Here is an 18,620-nt window from a genome sequence, read left to right on the forward strand (position 1 = left end):
AAATAAGCTTCTACTGAATTAATAACCAGTGTTAAAAATTGAAACTAAGGCATTTGAAGAAAATTTGGGGAAACATCTTTCTATTACTTCTGGGAGACTTTCCTAAGATGATGGGAAGCCTAGAATAAGGGAATATTTGACAGACACATTTTGGTCCAGAAATTCCAATTCTAGATATTTATCCCAGAGAAATAATAGCATGCATACTTTTAGTCCTGTGTGTATTCTTGTATTTGCTTAAACTTAGGAAAAAGCTGAGAAGAATATATATAAAATTGTTAATATGGCTGTTAGGAGTGGTTTGTTTGGAGGATAAAATTAGATGGATATGATTTTAATGGCATATTACATATAGTTGAGCTAGCATTCACGTAATATTAGTGTAATGCACTCATATAAGTAAATGCAGTTGGTAATTATTCAAAATAAACTGATTTGTACTAATAGCTAATTTCTTTTACATTTTTATCATTTACCTGTACTCATCCTGAATTTAGAAAAATGCATTTTATATACCAGATAGAAAGATTGTTATGAGCCATTGGGCTTCCCCTGTGGCTCAGCAGTAATGAATCCACCTGTGATGCAGGAGACGCAGGAGATGCGAGTTTGATCCCCGGGTTGGGAAGATCCCCTGGAGGAGGAAATGGCAACCCACTCCAGTATTCTTGTCAGGAAAATCCCGTGGGCTGCAGTCCATAAGGTTGCAAAGAGTTGGACACGACTGAGCACAGCATAACAGACAGATGAGCCAGCTAACTTACTTATCTTATATATGCTTTGTGAAGAGCATTTAAACAATATCAAAATGGCTTCTTGCTATGCAAAAAGAAAGAGCTCTGGTCCCTAGAAGGAATATTTGTAGTATCTCGTTTGGAATTTTAAAGAATCGAATGTTATAAATGTGTATTCTTTAATTTTAGAATTTTATGTACATGTGTGACACATGGAATGTGGTAACCTGCCATTTGTGCAGAAACTGTGTCTTATTTATAGTTTTTAGTTCTTAGCATAGTAGACAATATCATAATTGATTATTTCCCTTGGTTTGACAATTCACATCTGTTGTATCACCAAACTATATAGTTGTTTCTATTTAGCTCTATTTCTGACAGTTTCTAAAATGATAGGAAGTGTTTCCTAATTTAAATTTAAAACAAAGATGTAAGTAATTGAGGCCAAGTTTACTTATTAGTTTATACATGTTTCCTTTGATAAATATAGTACTTTTATATTGGTTCAGTGATTTTCCTATTTAATAATATGGATAATATTCTATTAGTCCATATTATCAATTTTTATTATCAATTTCAGGTCATTTCCATATCCTTTAGAACAGCTCTGAGCAAACTATAGCCTATGAGCCAAATCCAGCCCACTGCCTGTTTCTGTAAAGAAAGCTTTTTTGGAACATAGCCACTCTCATCCATGTATGTATTGTCTGTGGCTGCTTTCACACTACAAAGGCAGAGTTGGGTAGTTGTGACAAATATACAGCTCACAGTGCTTAAAATATTTATTCTCTGGCTTTTTACAGAAGTTCGCTAACCCTTGCTTTAGAGTATTAGAATAGTGACTACAGATTGCCTTACATACCTGTATCCAGGCTCTCAAGGGATCTTTGGACAATTTTCTGTTTATGCTCACAATTTAATCACTCATACATATTCACTGAATGCCAGTATATGCAGAGTACATCATGAGAAACACTGGGCTGGAGGAAGCACAAGCTGGAATCAAGACTGCCGGGAGAAAGATCAATAACCTCAGATATTCAGGTGACACCACCCTTATGGCAGAAAGTGAAGAACTAAAGAGCCTCTTGATGACAGTGAAAGAGGAGAGTGAAAAAGCTGGCTTAAAGCTCAACATTCGGAAAACAAAGATCATGGCATCACTTCATGGGAAATAGATGGGGAAACAGTGGAAACAGTGTCAGACTTGGGAAATAGATGGGGAAACAGTGGAAACAGTGTCAGACTTTATGTTTTTGGGCTCCAAAATCACTGCAGATGGTGATTGCAGCCATGAAATTAAAAGATGCTTACTCCTTGGAAGAAAAGTTATGACCAACCTAGGCAGCATATTAAAAAGCAGAGACATCACTTTGTCAACAAAGATCCATCTAGTCAAGGCTATGGTTTTTCCAGTGGTCATGTATGGATGTGAGAGTTGGACTATAAAGAAAGCTGAGCGCCGAAGAATTGAAGCTTTTAAACTGTGGTGTTAGAGAAGACTCTTGAGATTCCCTTGGACTGCAAGGAGATCCAGCCAGTCCATCCTAAAGGAGATCAGTCCTGGGTGTTCATTGGAAGGACTGATGCCGAAGCTGAAACTCCAGTACTTTGGCCACCTGATGTGAAGAGCTGACTCATTGGAAAAGACCCTGATGCTGGGAAAGATTAAGGGCAGGAGGAGAAGGGGCGACAGAGGATGAGATGGTTGGATGGCATCACCAACTCAATAGACATGGGTTTGGGTGGACTCCAGGAGTTGATGATGGACAGGGAGGCCTGGCGTGCTGTGGTCGCCAAGAGTCAGACACGACTGAGCGACTGAACTGAACTGAACTTTGTGCTAGGCACTGTGTCTAGATACTGCAGACACAAAGTAGGGAATAGTGAAGAAGGCACAGGAAGCCTCTGCCCTCATAAAATTAGAGAAGAAAGACAACTTAACCATGAAGATTTCCCTCTTTAGATCCTTTTTCTTTTCTGATTAGACAGTTCATGAATTTTTTAACAAAATCTGATACTTACTTAAGCTTCTCTACTACACTGAACCTTGAATAAGGGTTATGACAGTGCAGTGTCCATTGTTGTTGGAGATTTATTTTATTAGTTAAGTTTATAGAGTCTGCTTTCCCTTTTCAGTTATTTTAGGTTTTTAATCTGTCTTTAAGGTAATTTAAGTTGCATTTCTCACTGTGGGTGGTAGGGGCTCAGTAAGTATGTGTAAAATTCATTGGTTGCTATAGGTCAGATTTTCTGTTAGAGAAATTCACTGCTAAAATTAAGAAACTATCCATATGATAACTAATATACATGTGATAGTCTGATAATTTATATATCTTACATGATTTATTCCTCCTAATAACTCCATGAGTTATTATAATTTCCTTTTTCTAGATGATGAGACCAAAGTTCAGAGAGGTAAGGTTAAACAGTTAAAGGATGGTGCCTGTTGACATTAGCATCTTAGCCTGGATATCTTCAGGGCTGAAGTTCTTGGCCATGGTGTTGCTTAATACTTCTTGAGATTTGGAAATATGCATTTTCAGATTGGCCTTAATATAGATAGAACTTTAGTTTTTGCTCTTTTATCATTTTTATTTTTGCTTTCATTTCTTTTCTTTTTTTTTATTTGGTATGAATTACTGACATTTGAAGGTACAGGAGATAATTTTCTTCTTTTTCCTTGTGTTTATGTGCTTGTGTATGATTAAGATAATAATGTAACCCAGGAAAGTGAAAAAGAAAGAGTCTGCAAAGATAAAACCCAACGAAACATAACACAGCAAGGAAAAAAACGATCAATTTCATCAGGAAGTGCAGAAAGTACATCAGCAGAGCAAGACACAGGAAAAAAGTGCAGAAATGATGATCAGGAAGAGTCTATCATTTCATCCAAGGTGATTTTTTAAAAATATTCGTTTTTGGTTGTTTATTTTCTCTGACAAGTGTTCTAGTTAGGATAATTATATGCTATATATATCAATGAAAAACCAAAAATGCTTTTTATATTGTTTCTCAAGATTTGTTATTTTGTTTGATTTTGTTGTTTGGCTTTTTAATATAGCACTTGCAATGTAGAGAACAGAGCTATTTAATTTAGAAATTTTCAAACTGAAAAATAGGTGGAGACCACTTGACTCTGGTCATAATTTGGTACCTCCCTTTTGAAACTCTGGTTTTTTTTTGTCATTCTCAGGCTGCTTGTCACTACTTTTCTCTTGGTAAGTACTAAGAGAGGAACAATTAATGAGTAGTTCTTAACAGCCTGCTGCAGAATTACTTCTGCGTTTACTTGCAGTATTTATAAATCTTTTCTATCCTCTTTCAGCTTTTGCTAATTCATTAGAATGGTTTGGCTGACTTAAGCATTCTTTGATACCGGGTACTCTAAGAAAATGAGATTATTGGATGAATTTCAAAAGAAAGAAGGGGAAAAAAGAGAGAGAGGTGCCTTTAGGACAAAAAGATCAGGTATTCTTCCTTTCAGGAGAAGAGTGGCTTTAAATGACCGTTTTCATGATCCTTGTAGTCCTGTGGCCTAGCTCTGTGGGTCTCCATCTGTTTAGTCTCAGGGAGAGCCAAAGGAATAAGATTGCTTTTAGAATTTATGCACTGGATTGATTGAAATTTCAGCCACTATCCCAGAGAATCAGGTCTTTTATAGTTCTCCCCTCACTCCTGCCTCCTCTCTAGTGAGAAACAGGATCCTTTCTTCCAGCTAGAAAGCAAGGTCTAATCACTATAGGCTCAACTCTTCTGCTTACTTATGGAGTCAAGCTTAATAAATGAAAACAAAATGTATTCTAACTCACATATATTGACCATAAAAACTTACCCATAAATTTTATGTGAATTTTGAGCCCTAATATTCTCTGCTCTGGAGAAGGCAATGGCAACCCACTCTAGCACTCTTGCCTGGAAAATCCCATGGACGGAGGAGCCTGGTAGGCTGCAGTCCATGGGGTCGCGAAGAGTTGGACACGACTGAGTGACTTTACTTTGAGTTTTCACTTTCATGCATTGGAGAAGGAAATGGCAACCCACTCCAGTGTTCTTGCCTGGAGAATCCCAGGGACAGTGGAGCCTGATGGGCTGCCGTCTATGGGGTCACACAGAGTCGAACACAACTGAAGCGACTTAGCAGCAGCAGCAGCATTCTCTGCTCTACTCTCTAAACATATTATTGACCTAAAGCAAACAGGTTTCCAGATATTTCTCCAGCAAAGATGAGTTTATTTGGGATCAGCAGAGAATTGTATTTTGGAGTCTTCAGCCATGGGTGCAAGTTCCTGCACAGCAGAGGAAAGAGAATACTTTTATAGCCCATAGTAAACAGATTTCATGGTTTTTCATTGGCTGAGTCTTTGCCATGAAGGAAGAGGACTCTTTCTTCTTCCTGTTGTGCTCTGCTGTCATCTCAGGGCATGAGCACTGTACTTTCTGGTCTCCCAACTCTATTTCATTTTTAACATTTCCCCATTTTGGTCAATTTTTTTTTTCTGAAAGCATTGCTAATCAAGAGTCAGGTTTTCAGTGACTTTATGTCCTTTAGAGCCAGGAGGGACCTTTGCTGGGTGTGGCATCTCACACTGGAGTGAAAGTACACAGATTGGAAACCTATTGAAATCAGATTCAAGTATCAGGGAGAGGCAGAAGGAAGAATTTTCAGGCACTTTTAATCTAAAGTTTGCATGTTATCAAAATCATAGAGATTGGAGGGTATTGAAGTGTCCTGTCATCATCAAAGGTTTGACAGACAAGCTGCCAACAGGCCTGGTCCAGACCAGGTGTCTTCAGAAAGCTGTCTCATCAGATGTCATCTACTTCAGTTCTGGGAAATCTTTTCTTTCAGGTCATCGGATAATGTGCAGATCTAGTCAGGATTTGGTACATTTTTTATATGTGTCATGTGAATCCAAGAGTCTCCTTGGGGTTTGGTGGCACAAAGGCTGGTTAGCAGTACATGATAGGGGCCTTTCCAGTGAGGTTGAAGAGAGTTCTTCTGGAGGTGTTTCTTTCCAATAGACAAAATATCCAGGTTGTCAGGCATATTTTAGGTCATCATCCCCCAAGAGTACACTGAGAAAAGATTTCTCTACCAAAACACAGTTATTTTTAATAGCGTTTAGGCTTTTGCTATATTGGAGTATCTCTCCATTTACCAGTTGTGAGTCAAAAGAAGCAAGAGCATCCTGTGGCTATCTTAGAGTGCGAGAGCTTATGAGTTCTGAAAGGGGTGGATCTGAAATTCAGAATGACCAATGCCAATGCTTTTGGCCAGGCATTTTGGCCAAAATTTTTGGAGGGCCTTTAATAATTTTGTCAACTGAGAAATAATAATGCCATTAGTGCATTCAACTAAACAGGGATTGAGGGTGGTAAGCACAGTGAAAGTGTTGAAAATTGGCTGAATAGCACAGACTTGTTGACGTGAAAGTGAAGTCACTCAGTCATGTCCGACTCTTTGTGACCCCATGGACTGTAGCCCACCAGGCTCCTCCATCCATGGGATTCTCCAGGCAAGAATACTGCAGTGGGTTGCCATTTCCTTCTCCAGGGGATCTTCCCAAACCAGGGATCGAACCCGGGTCTCCTGCGTTGTAGGCAGACGCTTTACCATCTGAGCCACCAGGGAAGTCCACTTGTTGAAGTACTTGACCAATTAAGATGTGTTCTTTGATCGCCTTGAAATTTGAGAGGAATTCCCCTGATAGGGATAATCTTTTCTTAAAGGACTTCAACCACAGAAGAAGCAGTAGCATGTCTGCAAGGGATGCCTGTCTGTATGTGAAAACACACAGACCATTACTAAAACATATTTGTATCCATGAGCCAGAGCAAGTTGTGAGACCTTGAATGGTTCATTGGGCTGTTTAAATTGTCTGGGAGCGTTATAAACAAGCTTTCTTGGGTTGTATTTCAGACAAGTGGGACAAGTGAGGTAGATATTTTTGATGGCCTTGTTAATGTTTGCACATCAATATTGATTGATGAATGCTATCATTTTGTCAGTAGACCAGTGGTTTAATGCATGTACAGTGCTGAAGTATGGGGATTTTAGAATGTCCAGGAGGACTGGGTTGTTAGTCTAAACCAGAGCTTCCTCTTTTATCAAACCAACAATTTTTAAATTTCCAATCTTGTTTTTCCTTTTCTGAAGCCCGTTGTTAGGCTTCTTTAGTCTGTTTTCTTAAGCTATCATTTGCAAAAATTTCTCTTTGGACCAACAGCTTGCTATTGGCCCCATTGCTATTGGCAACATTCCCTGCAAAAATGTCATCAAAGTTATTTCCCTTAGCTTCCAGAGAGTCAAGTGTAGAATGTCCCAGAATATTAGTAATACCTAAAGTGGCAGATAAAAATATTACATCCGGTAAACATAAGGGTCACTTAAAATTTTATTTCAGCAGGAAGTAAGGAAGTCACATTGCTTCATAGTATTCCAAAATCATAAGCTACTGTATAGTGTATAAATATTATATTTGTGTATAATGTAAAAGTGTATACCATCAGTATAAATATTGGCAGCTTTGCCCTTGGCTTAAGTACAAGCCCATATGAGAGTGTATAATTCTGCCTGTTTGGCCAAAGCTGCCTCAACAACATCGAAAGGAGTTGCAAAGCATACCTAGCATATTTACCATTGTTGCCTTTTAAATAAGAATGTCAGTGAACCTTGAGAAGTCAGTGTTACCAGGAGGTCTTTCCTGTAAATCATTGTGAGTCAGGAGGTGGTCAGTCAGTGTCCTCGTTGGTGGTCAGTTAGGGACTTCTTTGGTGACAGAGGGGAGAAGAGTAGCAGGTACAGCATAAAGGAGTTATGTGAGAAGAAGTTAATGAAAGGACTTAACTTCTTAGGGCGTAAGGCACCTGAATGAGAAATACTAAGTGTGATGAGGATTCAGGAGGGCTTCTACTGCATGATGTACAAAAATGGTTAAAGGGGATCCCGTGATTTTCTTGGTGGCCTTAACCAAAAGAGCAATAGTTGTAATGGCTTTAAGGCAAGCAGGGTATCCCTATACCACAGAGTCCAGTTCCTGGCTGTAATGCAGTGTGGGTGGATGGTGGACCCATGGTTTTGGGTGAGTACCCCAAGGGCATTTTCTTCCTTTCATATATAAAAAGGGGGGGGGGAAGAGAATCTGATAATTGGGATTCTCAAAGGCAGGTGGGTTCATGAGATACAACTTTCAGGCTTTAAAGGCTGCGTTTTTGGTTCTTTCCATAAGTTTGAGTCATGGTTGTTATTGTCTAATAAAGCATACATAGGTTTGGCCATAAGAGAGAAATTTGAAATTCAGCTTTGGAAATAACCAACCAGCCCCAGAAGGCTTAGCATATAGCATATAGTTTTGGGTTTGGGGAAGCGTAGGATACCATGAAGTATATCTGGATCTCCTTAAAGCTTTTGTGCTGATATCAGATGCCCTATATCAAACCTGGGTTCAAGTAAACTGTAACTTTTCTTTGATGACCTTTTGTTCCTAAAAACTTTGGCAAGTGGATACTGTCTTTTTCTGAGGAAGCTTGAGAAGGAGAGCAAAGAAGCAAATGAAACACATATTACAACAAAGGAGAACCTCTAGGGAACCTTACATGATCCAGATCAGCCTTTTTATTTGTAAGAAATAAGGATTCTCAGCAAAACCCCGAGTCATTACTGTCCAGATGAATTGCTTTTCTTCCTAAGTGAGGGCAGAAAGATATTGGTCAGCCTCATCAACTAGAATGGATGTTAGTAATTATGGATATTAGGAACAACAGAGTGTCAAGGGATAACAATGTTGTTTACTGCTCAGAGATCCTGGAGGAACCTCCACCCTCAGCCCCTAGGTTTTGTTCACCTGGCTGGTATAAGGGTTAATGAGACCTTGAGCCTTGTAATATTCTTTTATGGTCTTTATGCCTTTCAGGGCTTTCTTTTCTTATAGAATATTAATTAAGTCTGGTTAAGTGGTTTTTGAGGGATCTATTTGAATCTTGGGATGTGTGCTGTGAGTTTTGCCAGTATCAACTGGAGATTTTACCAATAAGGGGAATGGTAACTGATTCACTAGAGACAAGTGATCAGTATTTCCAAATCAGTATTAGCTCTAGTACTATCAGAGGCAAACCAAATAAAAGATGTCAAAGGATCATTTCATACACCTGGTTTGTTACTTTGATAACTGTTGTCAAATTCTAGAATTGTTTCCCCTTTTTGGGAAAAAGAAATTCCAGCATGATACCACTTTAAGAAGTCTCAGCCTAATAAATGAGTTGGAGGCCAAGGAACTAAGAGAAAGGGTATGCATCTCTCAAAGGGCCTAAGTGAAAGGGAATAGGTTCAGAGACAGGAACCTCTTGAGGCTCGTTAGAAATCCCACTAGTTGAGCTGTGTTCAGACTGCTTTATAGTAGTGGGGTTGAGCACTGAGAATATGATTTCAGGGTCAGTTAGGACTAGAACAGACTTGTCCTCAATCTGGAGAAATGTTTGTCCAGGTTGATGGAGAGGGGAGACTGGGAAGAGCCCCTGTTGTTTCTCAGAGTCCTGTCATTGAGAATTGGGCAGATGTTGGAAAGGCTGATTAGAGGATTGAAGGCATCTGAAGTACTTAATAGTACATTTGTAGCAGTCCCTTTCAAATGTCCTGGCTCTTCGCAGTAATAGCAGAAAGGTTTTGGTTTTGTTTGGAGTCTTTAGTTGGTGGTTTGAAGATAGTAGTCTTCCTTTTGGGTGATCTATTTAGAGTTTGAGTGAGCTGGCTTGCCAGATGAGCTAAATATGGAGTGGACATAGTTTCCCATTCTATCCTGGTCCTTTTTACTAGAAAAGAAAGGACCTAGTTCAGCCCATTAATAAACATTGGGTTAATAGATACCCAGGTGGAATCAACGTCTGAAAGAGTAGAATTTTCCTTTAAAACAATCTGAAGTTGATTGTAATAGTCATGAATAGGATCGTCAGATTTTTGTGTGCAGGCCTGAATTCTGTTCCAATCAGCAGGCTTTGGGAAAGCCACAGAAATCACCTGATGAAATTGCCTCATGATTGCTGAAGTGTGGTCATATAATGGGTTTCCCAGGTGGCTCAGGAGTAAAGAATCCACCTGCCAATGCAGGAGCCACAGGAAACACAGGTTCAATCCCTGGGCCTGGAAGATCCCCTGGAGTAGGAAATGGCAACCCACTCCAGTATTCCTGCTGGAATAATCCCATGGATGGAGGAGCCTGGCCAGCTATAGTCCATGAAGTCGCAAAGAGTTGGAAAAGACTGGGCGTGCACACATGATCATATAATAAGTTAGTGATCTGGTCGCTGAGCTGTAATTCTAGAGACCTTTCAAGATTTTCCCAACTAGATGTTTTTATCTAGTGCTGGGCCCAGTCTTTACTGACAAGTATAAACTTAGATGATATAAGTCAGAAAACAGGTTGATAAGTTTGAATAACTATATTAAATTCCTCTGCAAATCAATGAGAATCATCTGTTACTTTGGGAAAGTCTTTGACTATGGCTCACAGTTCAGCTTTAGTCCAAGGAATATGAGAAACGAAGAGTTTAACATCTGTATTCTCAGAAGGCTTAATTTTAAAGGGGTGGGTTCTGGCAGTTTCAGAAGAAGAGAGTAGGGAGAGTTTCAAAGAAAACGGGAAGTTTGGTAGGAAAATGAGTGTGGGGTCATTGAGGGTAGAGAGGAGGTGTCAAAGGGAACAGGAAGATTGTGCCAGAGGTGTAGGAGCTAAGCGAGAGGCAGGATGGCACCAGATGTGGAATCAGAAAAAGAAGCTAAGGAAGAAGAGCCTGGAGCTTCAGAAAACATTTTGTTTTTCTTTAATCATTTGCCTCAGTTAATCTTAAAATCACATTTTGCAGAGAGGCAATTTTAAACCTCTGATAACATTGAGAAGCTTCAAAATATCAATCAAAATCATCAGTCCATTCAGTCCTGGAAAATTTTGAGCTACTGTAATCCATCTTGGTTTTAAGAGAATTAAATTTGGGGATTTCAAAAGTTTCCCACAATGGCCATTGATACTCTAAATTGCCTTTGGTCAGGTTGATCCATTTAGTTGGAAATGCACAAAAAGAAGGACTAGTTTTTAAGCATAGAATCAGTTGAAATATCTATTATGGGGGGTGAGGTAACCTGAAAATATTTAGGTAACTGGAATCTTCTCAGAGGTTTTCTTCTATAATAAAAGAATAATTTTCAAGCAGCTTAAACAATTTACAACTTAAACAGCTCAATTCAAACAGCTTACAACTCAAACAACTTGCAGGCCTAATAACAGCCAATTCTAAAGAAATAACTTGGTCCTGGAGAAGCCAAGCTAAAGGCTTCTTAGCCAGCTTCAGTTGAAACAGTCTGATCTTGAAGTCAAACCAAAGTGCCAAATGAGTACCCTCATGCAGAATAAGGCCTTAACCTGGAGGATTAAAACTTAAAATAGATTCCAAACAAAGCTGAGAGAGCTTCAAATGCAAAGAGGATATGGGCTCACATCCTAGAGAAACATGTACCTTCAAACTCTAGGATCTGTGAGAAAAATCAGTGATCACAGTGGACTTGATGGTAGATGCTGCACCTGTTTGCTCCTCAGCCCTGGAGCTGTTGAAGGTCTTCTCTGATCCCTGTACAGGCCACCAAACTGTTGACCTGAAACAAGTGGACTTCCACATATTTCTCCAGCAAAGATGGGTTTATTTGGGATCAGCAGTTGGAGGTCTTTAACCTTGGCAAAGAAATAGAGGAAAACAACAGAATGGGAAAGACTAGAGATCTCTTCAAGAAAATTAGAGATACCAAGGGAACATTTCATGCAAAGATGGGCTCATAAAGGACAGAAATGGTATGGACCTAACAGAAGCAGAAGATATTAAGAAGAGGTGGCAAGAATCACAGAAGAACTGTACAAAACAGATCTTCACGACCAAGATAATCACAATGGTGTGATCACTCACCTAGAGCCAGACATCCTGGAATGTGAAGTCAAGAGGGTCTTAGAAAGCATCACTATGAACAAAGCTAGTGGAGGTGATGGAATCCAGTGGAGCTATTTCAAATCCTGAAAGATATTGCTGTGAAAGTGCTGCACTCAATATGCCAGCAAATTTGGAAAATTGAGCAGGGGCCACAGGACTGGAAAAGGTCAGTTTTCATTCCAATCCCAAAGAAAGGCAATGCCAAAGAATGCCCAAACAACTGCACAATTGCACTCATCTCATACACTATTAAAGTAATGCTCAAAATTCTCCAAGCCAGGCTTCAGCAATATGTGAACCATGAACTTCCAGATGTTCAAGCTGATTTTAGGAAAGGCAGAGGAACCAGAGATCAAGTTGCCAACATCTGCTGGATCATGGAAAAGGCAAGAGTTCCAGAAAAACATCTATTTCTGCTTTATTGACTATGCCAAAGCCTTTGACTGTGTGGATCACATTAAACTGTGGAAAACTCTGAAAGAGATGGGAATACCAGACCACCTGACCTGCCTCTTGAGAAATATGTATGCAAGTCAGGAAGCAACAGTTAGAACTGGATATGGAACAACAGACTGGTTCCAAATAGGAAAAGGAGTCCGTCAAGGCTGTATATTGTCACCCTGCTTATTTAACTTCTATGCAGAGTACATCATGAGAAACGCTGGGCTGGAAGAAGCACAAGCTTGCTGGGAGAAAGATCAATAACCTCAGATATGCAGATGACACTACCTTTATGGCAGAAAGTGAAGAGGAACTGAAAAGCCTCTTGATGAAAGTGAAAGAGAAGAGTGAAAAAGTTGGCTTAAAGCTCAACATTCAGAAAACGAAGATCATGGCATCTGGTCCCATCACTTCATGGGAAATAGATGGAGAAACAGTGGAAACAATGTCAGACTTTATTTTTTGGGGCTCCAAAATCACTGCAGATGGTGATTGCAGCCGTGAAATTAAAAGACGCTTCCTCCTTGGAAGGAAAATAATGACCAACCTACATAGCATATTCAAAAGCAAAGACATTGCCAACAAAGGTCTGTCTAGTCAAGGCTATGGTTTTTCCAGGGATCATGTGTGGATGTGAGAGTTGGACTGTGAAGAAGGCTGAGCGCCGAAGAATTGACGCTTTTGAAGTGTGGTGTTGGAGAAGCCTCTTGAGAGTCCCTTGGACTGCAAGGAGATCCAACCGGTCTATTCTAAAGGAGATCAGTCCTGGGTGTCCTTTGGAAGGACTGATGCTAAAGCTGAAACTCTAATACTTTGGCCACCTCATGCGAAGAGTTGACTCATTGCAAAGACTCTGATGCTGCGGGGGATTGGGGGCAGGAGGAAAAGGGGACAACAGAGGATGAGATGGCTGGATGGCATCACCGACTTGATGGACATGAGTTTGAGTGAACTCCGGGAGTTGGTGATGGACAGGGAGGCCTGGCGTGCTGCAATTCATGGGGTCACAAAGAGTTGGACACGACTGAGCGACTGAACTGAACTGAACTGAACCTTGGAAAGCCTCTGCTGCAAGCTCCCTCACTTTAAGGGAAGGTGAACTCTTAGAGAGAGGAAGAGGAGGTTGGCATGACTATAGTCAACTAAGAGTCTGTGGCTCTTTTATTGGCTGAATCATTACCAGGAAAAAAGAGGAGTCTTCTTCTTGTTGGGCTTTGCTATCATCACAGGGCATGAGAGCTCCATCTTCTATTAATTGAGTTTTCTTTTTATTGATTTTTTTACAATAGCAGTATAACTGCCTTTTTTTCCCTAAGAAGAGAAAATTTTTTTTTCCAGAAGAAAGTCTATAGTATACATGTCTTACTGTATTTAAACCAACACATAAAGTTTGATAATCACAAGTGAAACTTTTAAGAAAGGTCATGCCTTTTCTGCCAGCTGTAAAGACTGCAATCAAGGCTGTTCAGAAAGAAAAAAAATTCAGTTATCAAGAATATCAGAAGATCTAGATGTTCAATAAAATCTTTGAAACATTACCAAAAATAGTTTGTTTATTCCTGAAAGCTGGTAGGGAGGTGATATTTTAAGAGTATCTTCATTTGTCTTCAGTACACTAGATTCTTGCCTTGACTGACCAAAATAACAGGAGAGGTTAAGAATATAACTCTTATTTACATAGCTCTCTCTTAATTAAGACTGTATCCCCAGAGCTCCATAGTGTTGGTTTACTACATCAAGGAATCTTATATCCTTTGCTCCTGATTGGCTATTTGGGTTGTACCATTTATAACATGTCTCTGATCAGTCCCACTGAAACATCTATTCATTCATTCATTTAATAAGCATTCATTAAGCAAATAGTAGTAATACAGGTTAACAACAACAGCTGAAAAATTACCCACAACCATTTATTGAGCTCAAAGACCATTCTAATAATCATTACAGTAAGCAGTCTTCCTGTTATATGTAAGGCAGTATGCTGGAATGTGGGGTTAAATGCGTAAAGATGAAGAAGACATAGTTGATAAGGAGCAAATAGTCTTGTGGGGCACATGATTCAAATCCTAAAATAAAGTGACAACACATTGATTTTTATGGCAGTCTTGAGCCTAACCTGCCTCTTGAGAAATCTGTATGCAGGTCAGGAAGCAACAGTTAGAACTAGACATGGAACAACAGACTGGTTCCAAATAGGAAAAGGAGTACATCAAGGCTATATATTGTCACCCTGCTTATTTAACTTCTATGCAGACTACATCATGAGAAACGCTGGACTGGAAGAAACGCAAGCTGGAATCAAGATTTTTGGGAAAAATATCAATAACCTCAGATATGCAGATGACACCACCCTTAAGGCAGAAAGTGAAGAGGAACTAAAAAGCCTCTTGATGAAAGTAAAAGAGGAGAGTGAAAAAGTTGGCTTAAAGCTCAGCATTCAGAAAACGACGATCATGGCATCTGGTCCCATCACTTCATGGGAAATAGATGGGGAAACAGTAGAGACAGTGTCAGACTTTATTTTTTTGGGCTCCAAAATCACTGCAGATGGTGACTGCAGCCATGAAATTAAAAGACGCTTACTCCTTGGAAGAAAAGTTATGACCAACCTAGATAGTATATTCAAAAGCAGAGACATTACTTTGCCGACTAAGGTCTGTCTAGTCAAGGCTATGGTTTTTCCAGTGGTCATGTATGGATGTGAGAGTTGGACTGTGAAGAAGGCTGAGCGCAAAAGAATTGATGGTTTTGAACTGTGGTGTTGGAGAAGACTCTTGAGAGTCCCTTGGACTGCAAGGAGATCCAACCAGTCCTTTCTGAAGGAGATCAACCCTGGGATTTCTTTGGAAGGAATGATGCTAAAGCTGAAGCTCCAGTACTTTGACCACCTCATGCGAAGAGTTGACTCATTGGAAAAGACTCTGATGCTGGGAGGGATTAGGGGCAGGAGGAGAAGGGGACAACCCAGGATGAGATGGCTGGATGGCATCACGGACTTGATGGACGTGAGTCTGAGTGAACTCCGGGAAATGGTGATGGACAGGGAGGCCTGGCGTGCTGTGATTCATGGGGTCACAAAGAGTAGGACACGACTGAGCGACTGAACTGAACTGAACTGAGAAGGACTCCATAAACCAGCTGCGAGGGAGGGGTTCTTGAAAGAAGTGACCCTGAGCCAATCCGAAGGGCAGTGGGCATGAACCAGGTGTAGGAATCCATCGCAGGTAGATGAGGCAGCAGGTATAAGAGCAGAGAGGGTACAAAGACTATGCTGGGGACAATTGTTCTTAGCATTGTTGGTGCAGAGCTGGGCAGCAGGGCAAGATGAGGATGAAGCCGGGAGTGTGAACAAACTCACTGAAGGAGGACCTTGAAATGTTTTCAGCCAGAGATAATCTTATCTGCTCTTCAAAGGATAGATTGGAAGAGAATAAGATTAAAAACAGGGGGATAAGGTCATTGACACTGTCATGAAGAGAATCTGACTGAGGCATTAATATTAAGGATGATAGGCATGAATTAGAGAAATATTTAAGAAACACCTGCAGCACTTGTTGTTTAGATCTGGGGAGAGTAAAGAAGAAATGAAAACTAGTCATCCAAGAAATTTATCCACATCTTTTGGGTAAAACAAGTGGATAGATTACGTTGGCCAAAACTATGGTACAGAATACAGAGGGAGGATTTCGAATTTGAGATTTTGAGTGTGAGGTGTATAGAATATTGAGGAAGAAATGGCTAGCTGTTGTTATTGTTCAGTTGCTAATGTCACTGTTTCCACTTTTTCCCCACCTGTTAGCCATGAAGTAATGGGACTCAGTTCAGTTCAGTTCAGTTCAGTCACTCAGTCGTGTCCAACTCTTTGCAATCCCATGGATTGCAGCACGCTAGGCCTCCCTGTCCATCACCAACTCCCGGAGTTTACTCAAACTCATGTCCATTGAGTGGGTGATGCCATTCAACCATCTCATCTTCTGTCGTCCCCTTCTCCTCTCGCTTTCAATCTTTCCCAGCATCAGGGTCTTTTCCAATGATTCAGTTCTTTACATCACGTGGCCTAAGTATTGGAGTTTCAGCTTCAGCATCAGTTCTTCCAATGAGTATTCAGGACTGATTTCCTTTAAGATGGACTGGTTGGATTTCCTCACAGTCCAAGGGACTCTCAAAAGTCTCCTCCAACACCACAGTTCAAAAGCATCAATTCTTTGGCACTCAGCTTTCTTTATAGTCCAACTCTCACATCCATACATGACTACTGGAAAAACCATAGCTTTGACTAGATGGACCTTTGTTGGCAGAGTAATATCTCTACTTTCTAATATGCTGTCTATGTTTGTCATGATTTTTCTTCCAAGGAGCAAGCATCTTTTAATTTCATGGCTGCAGTCACCATCTGCAGTGATTTTAGAGCCCCCAAAAATAAAATCAGCTACTGTTTCCACTGTTTCCCCATCTATTTTCCATGAAGTGATGGGACCAGATGCCATGATCTTAGTTTTCTGAATGTTGAGTTTTAGCCAACGTTTTCACTCTCCTCTTTCACTTTCATCAAGAAGCTCTTTAGTTCTTCTTCGTTTTCTGCCGTAAGGGTGGTGTCATCTGCATATCTGAGGTTATTGGAATTTCTTCCGGTAATCTTGATTCCAGCTTGTGCTTCTTCCAGCCTTGAGGTACTCCTTTTCCTATTTGGAACCAGTCTGTTGTTCCATGTCCAGTTCCAACTGTTGCTTCTTGACCTGCATACAGACTTCTCAGGAGACAAGTCAGGTGGTCCGGTGTTCCCATCTCTTTCAGAATTTTCCACAGTTTACTGTGATCCACACAGTCAAAGGCCTTGGCATAGTCAATAAAGCAGCAGTAGATAAAAGCAAGGAATTCTCTTGCTTTTTCAATGATCCAGCGGATGCTGGCAATTGGATCCCTGATTCCTCTGCCTTTTCTAAATCCAGCTTGAACATCTGGAAGTTCATGGTTCATGTATGCCATGAATGAGTTTGAAGTTCAAGAGTGAAGTTAAGGCTGGAGTTTAGAAGTTTTTAGTCCTTAACCTGTGGGAACTCATGGGTTGATGCAGGACGACTTTTAAGACAGTTTCTTAACACAAACATTCTTTCTAAGGGCAGCTTGGAGACAACAGCAAATTGCTTCATTGACCTTGTTTCAGGGGAAGTTCTTTATTCGCTCCTTTGAAGTATTTTAGAACTTCAGATGGGGAATTCTCTGGTGGTCTAGACTCACCACCAATTCCCTGGTGGTTAAGACTCAGTGCTTTCACTGCTGTGGGCCCAGGTTCAATCCCTGGTCTGGGAGATAATATCCCACACGCTGGAAAAAAAAAAAGAAACCTTCAGAGAGTTGAGGAATAAGGGAGGACTTATTGGAGGAACTTAACAGGCGACTTTAATAGCCTTGTTAAGTTTGTTGTTCAGTCACTAAGTCGTGTCTGACTCTTTTGTGACCTCTTGTACTGTAGCCCGCCAGGCTCCTCTGTCCATGGATTCCCAGGCAAGATTACTGGAATGAACTGCCATTTCCTTCTTCAAGGGATCTTCTCGACCCATGGATTGAACCCACATCTCTTGTACTGGCAGGCAGATTTTTTTTTTTTTTTTTAACCACTGAGCCACCTGGGAAGCTCAAATAGCCTTAATATAACACATTTTAGCCAACTTCAAGCACCAAGGTCACCTTCCACCAGCTCCATGCTCCTCAATTCCTGAGGTCTGTAGCATGTATTTTTATAGAGAGTGTAGGAGATCTGCCTCTTTCATGAATCTCTAGCCTCCTGTGCTTTATTCTTCACATTTTCATGTAATCTGGGACATAAGCCATGTGGGTCTCAGATACAAAATAAAAAATGGAGCTCTCTGCCTTCCCCTACTTCTTCCAAGTACAGAGCACCCTCCATCTTTCCTCTTCTTTAATTTGCCAGTTCAGTGACTTGCTCTGGCTCATGAGCTTTTTAACTGGCATAGTACGAATTTATGTCTCAGCAAACTTACAAATTACTGCATGTAATGGATTTTTGGGACCATTTATGAATAATTGAAACCACAAATGTTAAATTCTTGAATGCCAAGGGCCTACTGAATATCAATATTTCATGGAGTTCCATAATGAACATTATGAATTCCAGCTTTTATGCCTTTTAAAATATTTGAGAACCCCTGATCCATATAGTATTGATATCTGTGACTTTATTACTCCTTTCTCTTTTGGAATAAATTAACATGTTAAACATATTCCTTGTAAAGATATTAAAAAAATAAATCCTTCTTTACATTGCATAGAAGTAGAGAGAGTTGAAATATGATGCTTTATACTTCATATCTTTTATTGTGTTTCTTGGTTTGCTTTTCATTTTTTTAAATGGTAATATAGTAGATGCTTGTTGTCAAAAATGAATTCAGACGCATGTTAAAGTAAAATGAAAATCTTGATTCGCCTTTTCCTTCAATCTCGTTGCATACTGAT

General features: G+C 40.1%; 1 protein-coding gene and 1 non-coding gene across 4 annotated transcripts in view; one reads left to right on the forward strand and one right to left on the reverse strand.

The window, feature by feature from the left end:
• The window catches only part of APLF (aprataxin and PNKP like factor), a 98,716-nt gene that overhangs the window by 42,916 nt on the left and 37,180 nt on the right, over positions 1 to 18,620 (forward strand). For all 3 annotated transcript variants that reach the window (XM_018055443.1, XM_018055441.1, XM_018055442.1), the window contains one exon: positions 3,447 to 3,631. In XM_018055443.1, coding sequence (XP_017910932.1) covers positions 3,447 to 3,631 — 185 coding nt within the window. The remainder of the gene's footprint in view (positions 1 to 3,446; positions 3,632 to 18,620) is intronic.
• Positions 6,298 to 6,369, reverse strand: TRNAC-ACA. The gene has a single exon. It is a non-coding gene; the product is annotated as a tRNA-Cys (tRNA).

This window comes from Capra hircus, chromosome 11 (genome assembly GCF_001704415.2).
Source record: "Capra hircus breed San Clemente chromosome 11, ASM170441v1, whole genome shotgun sequence".
NCBI classification, from domain to species: Eukaryota; Metazoa; Chordata; class Mammalia; order Artiodactyla; family Bovidae; genus Capra; species Capra hircus.